The 9,465-nt window shown below is 48.7% G+C and overlaps 1 protein-coding gene across 1 annotated transcript; it reads right to left on the bottom strand.

Moving 5' to 3' along the window:
• Positions 1-5,580: 5,580 nt before the first annotated feature.
• On the bottom strand, positions 5,581-6,891 carry GCNT3 (glucosaminyl (N-acetyl) transferase 3, mucin type). Its single transcript, XM_001519535.1, has one exon. It carries the CDS (start codon positions 6,889-6,891, stop codon positions 5,581-5,583), a length of 1,311 nt encoding a protein of 436 aa, XP_001519585.1.
• Between the last annotated feature and the right edge of the window lie 2,574 nt (positions 6,892-9,465).

Below are 9,465 nucleotides of genomic sequence, written 5' to 3' on the forward strand. Positions count from 1 at the left end.
GGCGGCGGAGTGAAGCATAGACTGGAGCGGGGTGAGAGAGGAGGAAGGGAGATGAGAGAGAAGATCCAAGGGCATAGATGTCACAGAAGGAAAAGGGAATAGGGGAAATGTGGGCTTAGTCTGAAAAGCCCTGTTTTTTTCTTTAAATGGTTTTAAAGTGCTTCCTATGTGCCAAGCCCAGTACTAATGCTGGAGTAGATTCAAGCTAATCAGGTTTGACACAATCCCTGTCACCCATGGGGTTTACGGTCTTAATCCCCATTTTAAAGGGGAGGTAACTGAGGCCCGGAGAAGCTTAGTGACTTGCCCAATGTCACACAGCAGAAAAGTGGCAGAGCTGGGATTAGAACCCAGGTCCTCTGATGTGATTTTAGAAGGATTTTGAAGGTGGGGACACTTGTATATGAAGGTGGGGTGGTGGGGGGAGGGGGAATTCCAGGCTAGAGGGAGAATACGGGCAAAGGATCAGTAATAAAAGTAGATAAGTCTGGCCTAGTAGATGATATGTCAGGAAGAGCCCCCTGCCTTCCTGCCTTGACTATTTTCTGAAAGGTCCACTTAAAAAAAAAATGTTTTGATCTTATTTTAAATCCAGTCTTCCGGTGGGTCAAAAGCCTCTGATCTTGAGTTCCAGCTCTAACGTAGTGTTGCCATGTTACTGATTAAGGTTCTTCAAAGATCTGTCCTTCAGTCGTCGTAGCCAGGATAATGATATCGGTGGTGTTTATTAAGCTCTCACTATGTGCCAACACTGTACTAAGCGCTGGGGTAGGGACACAGTGTGGCTCGATGGAAAGAGCATGGGCTTTGGAGTCAGAGGTCATGGGTTTGAATCCCGGCTCTGCCACTTAGCTGTGTGACTTTGGGCAAGTCACTTCTCTGTGCCTCAGTTCCCTCATCTGTAAAATGGGGATTAAGACTGTGAGCCCACGTGGGCCAACCTGATTCCCCTGTGTCTACCCCAGCGCTTAGAACAGTGCTCGGCACATAGTAAGCGCTTAACAAATACCAACATTATTATTATTATTACACGCTGATCGGGTCGGACTCGGTCCCTGTCCCACAGAGGGCTTACTTTTAAGGAATAATAGCTTGCAAAATGGGAAACAGAAAAGGAGGAAGACAGAGGAAGCTAAAGTAAAACAGAGACTCTGATCAAATTGCAACCCTGCTGAAGGCAGAGTTAATTGAGGCATACAGGCTCTGTTTTTGATAGGTCAGATTGGGCTGTGTTTTGGGGTTTTTTTTAATGACATTTTTTAAACACTTAGCCTGTGCCAGGCACTACACTAAACCCTGGGGTAGATGCAAGGTAATCAGATTGGAAATAGTTCATGTCCTACGTGGGGTTCACAGTCTTAATCGCCATTTTACGGGTAAGGTAACTGAGGCACAGAGAAGTTGTGACTCGTCCAAGATTGCGCAGCAGGCAAAACGCAGGACCGCTCTCACCCTTGGGGTAGGGTCTCGGGCAAGGGACCGACCACTCAGTACCGTTGATGAGGGAGAGCTGAATCAATCTCTTTCCGCTATGCCAAGTTGCTTCTCTAATGCTAGGAGAATGGGGATTTTGAGCATTTGCCGGAATTTTCTGACTGCTCGGCACGATTACCGACGTTACCAAGCGAGGGCCTCACGGGCCACTCGCACAGACTGTGGGACTGAGAATCTTTGTGCAGAGGCACATTACTGATGGCACTGGTGATTTACGCAGTGCCGTTAATTCCAGCCAACCCGGCTGCTTGTAAGATTGCCAACTGCTGAGAGGGATTTTTACTAACAGTGTGAAGAGGTTCCCTGGCTTTCCAACTTTTTAACTTACACAGTTTTATGCGACGTAATGGATGATATTTATTGAGCATTTGGTGATTGTACACCAGTTGTGGTTTCTCTTTGTTCCAGAGCTAGTTGATCCTGAGCCCCGAAAGGCATTGAAATCCAGGCGAGAAGAGGCTTCGGGGGAATTTTTTTTATTGGCATTTAAGTGATTACTATGTGCCAGGCACTGTACTAAGCACTGGGGGAGAGAGAAGTTAATCAGGTCAGACACAGTCCCTGCCCTACCTAGGGCTCACAGTCGTAAACCCGATTTTACAGTTGAGGTAACTGAGGCACAGTGATGTTAAGTGATTTGCCCAAGATCAAACAGCAGATAAGTGGCAGAGTCAGGATTAGAACCCAGTTCCTTCTGACTCCCAAGCCTGTGCTCTCTCCACTAGGCCATGCTGTTTCTTACTAAAAACCACAGCTCTCCTCCCCCCACACTCATTTTCCACCCTGCCTGCCTTCTCTTGCCCCAGAGCTCTAAAGTGGACCTTCTCCCCGAGGTCAGCTAACTTGCAGGCAGGAGGAAAAGGTACTGAGGAGGAGAGGAGACAAGAAAAGAGATGGGGGAAATAACTGTATTTAAGTGCTTACCATGTGTTAGGCACTGTTCTAAGCGCTGGGGTGGATACAGGTAAATCGGGTTGGACCCAGTCCCTGTCCCACATGGGGCTCACAATCTTAATCCCCATTTTACAGATGAGGTAACTGAGGCACAGAGTTAAGTGACTTGCCCAAGGTCCCACACCAGGCACGTGGCAGAGCTGGAATTAGAACCCAGATCATTCTGCCTCCCTGGCCCGTGCGTGGCTCAGTGGAAAGAGCCCGGGCTTCGGAGTCAGCGGTCATGGGTTCGACTCCCGGCTCTGCCACTCGTCAGCTGTGTGACTGTGGGCGAGTCACTTCACTTCCCTGTGCCTCAGTTACCTCATCTGTAAAAGAGGGATTAACTGTGAGCCTCGCGTGGGATGACCTGATTACCCTGTATCTCACCTTAGAGGGCTTAGAACAGTGCTCTGCACAATAGTAAGGGCTTAAATACCAATATTATTATTATTACTGTAGTTCGCATTTAACAGCCATTATCATCATGATCAGCTGGTGCTTCTCAGGAGAATCATCTGAAAAATGACCAAGGGAGTGGGAGCCAATACCTTGGCAGGTGGGGAGGAGAGGGAATATCCCAACCCAGCACGGGAACTTGGGAGGCTGCCTGCAGTAGCTCGCAGCTGCGGACTCACCTGTGCTGCTTGTAGCTGTCGTACCTTGAACCTCAGAGCCCCGAGGAGCTGGAAATTCTGCTCTTCCAGCCACGGTACCCTATAGATCTTTGCTTTCGTCTTTATGGTGGTCTAGCGTTTTGTTTCATCTCTCCTTAAGTATTTGCTACCAGTCCCCTCTGGACTGTAAGCTTGCTGTGGGAGGGGAATGTGTCTGCTTGTTGTTGTACTGAACTCTCTCAAAGGCTTAATAGAGTGGTGTGCACACAGGAAGCCTTCCAAAGCACTTAGTACAGTGCCCTGCACATAGTAAGCTTCCTATAAATACCACTATTTGAGTGACCAGAACTCCCACAGTCTATCTCTGCCAAAGAACTCAGGGACATTTCACAACGTGGGATAATATTGACTGGCTATTTGACAAGATGGCCGTGTTGAACATTAAGATTCAGGAAGCATCGTGGCTCAGTGGCAAGAGCCCGGGCTTGGGAGTCAGAGGTCATGGATTCTAATCCCGGCTCCGCCACTTCTCAGCTCTGTGACTTTGGGCAAGTCACTTAACTTCTCTGTGCCTCAGTTACCTCATCTGGAAAATGGGGATGAAGACTGTGAGCCCCACGTGGGACACTCCCCCCCGCCCCACTCAGCGCTTAGAATAGTGCTTTGCACATAGTAAGCACTTAACAATTACCATCATTATTAAGAGGCCAGCATAAGCCGCTCTGAGGCCAGAGGAAGGAATGGATAGAGTTCTGACTCAAATAAAAATGCGCTGGTAAGTGTGTGACAACTGTATCACGTATTAATAATGTAATAATGTTGGTATTTGTTAAGCGCTTACTATGTGCAGAGCACTGTTCTAAGCGCTGGGGTAGATACAGGGTGATCGGGTTGTCCCACGTGAGGCTCACAGTGAATCCCCATTTTACAGATGAGGGAACTGAGGCCCAGAGAAGTGAAGTGACTCGCCCACAGTCACACAGCTGACAAGCGGCAGAGCCGGGAGTCGAACCCATGACCTCTGACCCTGAAGCCCAGGCTCTTTCCACTGAGCCCCGCTGCTTCCGTATTAAGAAAGCGCGTTCAGGGAAAATCCTAGAGAATGAGTGAAGGATTGTGTGAGCTTTCAAATGGAAGCATTACGCAACTGCGAAGAGGCAATGGCTAACTCTTTAGAGGAAATGCGCATGGTCATCTCTTAATGCTTATTTGTATATCGCTCAGGGAGCTGAAACTGAGTAAAGTGGTGTCAAAATATCAAAGATTGGAATTTTTTGCTTCAATTATCTTAAACATAATGAACAGATCTTATAATCTAGGAATTGATTGATTTCTGGGCCGGAGACTGTACAGAAAGAACAGCGGTTGGCCTCGGAGCTGAGCGTTTACTGGGGAAAATGTACGCTGTTTCTCGAATCATCAGGGGTAGGTTCAGTCAACAAAGACAAGACCAGGAGTGATGATTGATTTATTTTGGGATCATTTCTTCGGAAATAAAAAATGATTGCCCTTCCCTGTGCATTTTTCTGTCCTATGCTTACACAGTAAGTATTAATGTTGTTTAGCCTTCAGAAGGAGACCTCACTTAGATTCAAATATCACACCATCCTGATTTTCCAAAAGCAGTGTTTTCTTTCAAAGTAAATTACATTTATTTATGTGGAAAGTGTTGGCATCAAGTAAAAAATATCACTCCCCTGAAATAAATACAGGTCAAAAGAATAGCTCTAGCAAACAGTCATCTCGCCGCTTGGATTAAACCCAGGCTGCACATCCTTAATGGATCCGCTTGAGAGATCTCCCAGATTATTTTGTGGGAGTTCCAGGGGGTACCAGGTTCCGCCATTTGCTGTCTCTCCTTTGGAAGAGAAAGCTATATCATCTAACTGTGCAAACAAAGAGTTGCGGAACACAGATTTATTTAATCAAAGAATGAAACTCAGGTACCAAGAAACTGGTGGGTTTTCTAGCTCTCTCTCGCGGATTTGCTGTTTGATACATGCTGGGCTGTCCCAATTCCTGTATATTATCATCGTTGTGAATAATGACATTTATTAAGGACCTAGAATGTGCTCTAGGTTCCTGGCCTCCAAAGAGCTCCCTGTCTAAGCAGCAGGAGGTAAAACCCATAGAACGACCAAGAATATGCATTCTGCACCCACCGTGCTAAACTCAAGTTCAGTGAGTCAAATTAGCATGCGGCTTTTCGGAATCCCCGATTATCAAATCAGAGGAAGAAAGGCCCGTTCTGTCGTCTCCTACTTCACCGCCAAAGGAGTGCTGGGAACAGCCATTTTTGGGTCCACCCGTCTCCCTTCGTAGGTTGACTTACCCCTCTGAAAGCACCTAGCCCGAAGCTCTGAGCGATAGCTACCGAGACCGTGAGAGCCCGGTCCAGAGTGGAGAACCACAGATTGTACCGACTGCGCTCCGCTGCTGGGCAGTAGCAGTCAAATCTGGTTGTTCTGACTAGAGATTGGAGTTCTCCCACCCCATCTCCGGGCACGCCCTCCCTCCCTGCAGCCGGGATCGTCTCTCAGAGCGCCCTTCCGTAGACGGCCTTGTGGCGCAGGTATTCCTCCAGGCACTGGAGCGCGTTGTCGTCCACCTGGGGGTCAAACTTGTTGGCCAGCAGGTGATGATTCTGGAGCATCCAGTGGAGGTCTCCGGCCCCGTAGATGCAGACGGCCCGCTGGTGGGTTCCCGTGCAGGGGGCGTAGGGTGCCCCCTTGCCGACGTCTCCTTCGTGGCCCATCCACTTGACCAGCCGGGCGATGGCGTTCAGGTCGGAGGTGTGGTACTTGGAGTGGTGAGGGATGGAGCCCGGCATCCAAGGCACCCGCTGCAGGGTGGCCCAGAGGTGCTCGTCCGGGCTGTACGTGTCATTGGTCCACTCGATCAGTTTTCGGGCCCGCGGGTTCTCGAAGAGATGCTGGACGAAGCTCCTGCAGGCCACGAAATAGGCGTTTCCGGTGAACATGGGCACGTTGTCGGGTGGGGGGCCCTTCTCCATCTTCATCTGGAACAGCGTGTTCTTCGCCACCATGTAGCGGTGTTTCCACCGGCTCCTTTTGTAGGCCGAGGGCACCTCCGACTCCATGCTGTTCTTCCCGTTCAGAACTTTCAGAGACCGCACCATCTCAGCGTTGGTCTTGATGGGGAAGTCCGTCCCGCAGGTGTTTAAGAGGTACTTCCAAGGCACCGGACTCCGGAGCAGGTCTTCCATGCAGTTGAGATCCGCTTGCACTCGGGACCAGGAAGCGTAGACCACGGCTACGAGTTTAGTGGCCACGAAGACGTTCGGGAAGCACGAGGTGATCGCCCTGACTGCCTCCTTAAAAGGCTCGGGAGACTTCTCGTCAATGTGGACGCAGTACACGTTCTGAGGGGCGTAGATGGCCCTGAGGAGTCTTTCAAAGTTCTCGATCTTCTGGTGGATCACCATAGAATAGGCGATGGGAAAGTTCTCTTCCTCCTTGCTCAGGGGGAACTGGATAAATCTTCGCTCGTTCTTGAAGTCACTGCAGTCTTTGGTCATGTGGAGGTACTGGGTTTCTGTGAGGGGTACCCTCTTCGCTTCCAGACTCCGTAAACTGGCCTCCTCCAGGGCACTCCTGTCCCCTTTGATGATCTGAGAACAGTTGATCCGATTCTGGGGAGGCAGCTTCAAGGCCCGGTAGAGCTGATCCTTACAGTATTCGTTCCCAAGGTGCCGCGTATCCACTCCCAGGTCGGTGTAGTCGCAGTTCCACGTGGATGAATATTTCAGAGTGGCCATGGCCAGCAAAGTCAGACACCCCAAAGCCAAAAGGCGGTACTTGAGCGCTTTCTTCACCCACACGGCCATCGTAGGCGGTTGGCGATGAGGTCCCCTTCCGGTCCAAGGTACTCTTTCGCCTTCAAATCGACACGGGTTAAGACTCTGGGGAGCCCCAGGTGGGTCCCAAGCTGGTCACCAGAACATTTTTGTTCTTTAGGCAAAACTCCCCAGTCAGAGCAGGTCTTAACTCTCAGGTCTGACGAACGGCACCGGGCCACAGGCTCCAGATACTCAGGTGGGGACTGAACCTTGGAATCACGGATCCATCTCTGGAGAGAGAAGGCGAAGAAAAGCCAGACACACCCCCAAGGCAGCAGGAACTGAAAGTCTGACAAGAAAGAGGAAGTTGACACCCTTTATTCTTCTCTGTTTTCCCCACCCCCCGCTTTATTGCGTAGCTCTGGGTTATCTTTAACCTGGACTTTCTGGTCAATCTAGTAGCCGAGCTCCATCCTCGAATCTGTAGCTCCGCTGCCAGGATCTGAACGGTTCTTGAAACTCTTGAAATAGTGACGCAAATCAATTTCTTAGCAAGTTCTCGCTCCTGAGGCATTTTAACGAGACACATTTTGTCTTTGGTAGATCTTTTGTCGATGGTGGCGGGTGGGACCACACTCTCTACATTTATGGAAGAGAATTGGGGAAAATCTTAGAGACTTTTAAAGGCAGACAAATGATCCCGAATCTTATTTCTTTCCTTTGTCTTGAACGAGCTAAGTAGATGGCTGGGTGTATCAACCCCACTGGTGGGGACAGACTTGAGAGTGGGAAAAAAAATGCCAAAAGAGAGTAAAATCTGGAAATTGAGCAAAACTGTCAGTTGTATAGCTGCTTCTGTGATTCTCAGCATTTTTAATTGTCTGTGCCTTTCATCGTATCTGGGCTCCTCTTTCCTTGTCTATCCACATGCTGCACCTATTCCACTTTCCGTTACGGTTTCCTCACCTATCCTAGCCGCCAAGGATCCCAAGCTACTCGAGAACTTCTGAGTCTTGGAAATGACCTGTGTAGTGTCTTTCTGCGGGTCTGGGTATTATTTTTGTCCTGCAAACACTAAGCTTATGACCTCCCTTAAATATTCTCAGTCCCATATTAAGAACATTGATCCAATTATTATTTATAATGGAAAAAAAGGTTTGTTATATCATGAATTTACTTTAAAATGTGCACAGCACAGTGTCTTTCCTTTCAGTAGAGGAATTGTTGACGTCCAAGGATACTGATTAATTCTCGATCACTGTTCTTTTCTTTAGTTAGTTATTCTAATCTTTTTTATTTTTCCTGCCACTCCTTATGAAAATTAAAACAAAGAGAGCTCTCCGCCTAAGGCAACCGTGATGCTCCAGAGATGAGCTCACTTCTGTGTCGTAGTGGATAGAGCACGGGCCCGGGGCTCAAAAGTCATGGGTTCTAATTCCAGCTCCTCCACTTGTCAGCTCTGCGACCTTAGGCAAGTCCCTTCACTTCTCTGGGCCTGAGTTGCCTCATCTGTAAAATAGGGATTGAGATTGTGAGCCCCACATGGGACAAGGACTGTGTCCAACTTGATTTGCTGTCTCCACCCCAGTGCTTAGTAGAGTGCCTGACAATAGTTAAGTGCTTTACAAATACCACAGTTATTATTATTTTTCCAATGGGTAATAAAAGAATCCTGCCACAGCATTGACTTGAGTAATGAAAAAGTATTTGCAACCTAGGGTGGGGGGGGGGGGGCACAAACTGCAATTTATTAATAGGTTCGGGAACCTTGTACTGTGACTATAGAAGTTGTTGGAATTTGTCCTGAAAAACCATCGTGCGTAGCCCCCCAGTCGTAACAAAATAATAATGGTAGAGAAGCGGCGTGGCTTAGCGGAAAGAGCCCGGGAGTGGGAGTCAGAGGACGTGGGTTCTAATCCCGCCTCTGCCACTTGTCTGCTGTGTGGCCTTGGGCGAGTTACTTAACTTCTCTGTGCCTCAGCTACCTCATCTGTAAAATGGAGATTAAAATTGTCAGCCCCATGTGGGACAACCTGATTCCCTGTATCTACCCCAGCGCTTACAACAGTGCTTAGCACATAGTAAGTGCTTAACAAATATCATAATTACTAATACTGCTTATTACTATGTGGCAAGCACTGGGGTATATACGAAATACTCAGATCAGACGTCGTCCCGATCCTAAAAGGGACCCATGGTCTGAGGAGGAGACTTTCTCCTCCATCGAAGAGTTCGGCCCTGCTCATCCCCGGTGTGACTTGCAACTCCGCGAGGAGTTTATAGAAAAGCAGTGTGACCTAGTGGATGGAGAGCGGGCCTCGGAGTCAGAGGACTTGAGTTTTTTTATTCCCAGCTCCACAACGTGCCTTCTGAGCGACCTTGGGCAATTCCCTTACCTTCTCTGTGCCTCAGGTCCCTTTATCTGCAAACTGGGGATTCAGTACCTGTTCTCCCTCCTCCTCAGACTGTGATCCCCATGTGGGACCTGATTATCTTGTCATCTATCTCAGCACTTAGAAACTTAGAACGGTGCTTGGCAGCGTGGCAAAAAAGATAGAGCACAGGCTAGGGAGGCAGAAGCTTGTGGATTCTAATCTCAGTTCCGTTACGTGTCTGCTGGGT

The sequence above is a fragment of the Ornithorhynchus anatinus genome, chromosome 5, assembly GCF_004115215.2.
Source record: "Ornithorhynchus anatinus isolate Pmale09 chromosome 5, mOrnAna1.pri.v4, whole genome shotgun sequence".
NCBI classification, from domain to species: domain Eukaryota; kingdom Metazoa; phylum Chordata; class Mammalia; order Monotremata; family Ornithorhynchidae; genus Ornithorhynchus; species Ornithorhynchus anatinus.

Coding starts and splice junctions, on each gene's coding strand:
- GCNT3 (XM_001519535.1), bottom strand. CDS start 6,891: ATGGCCGTGTGGGTGAAGAAAGCGCTCAAGTACCGCCTTTTGGCTTTG.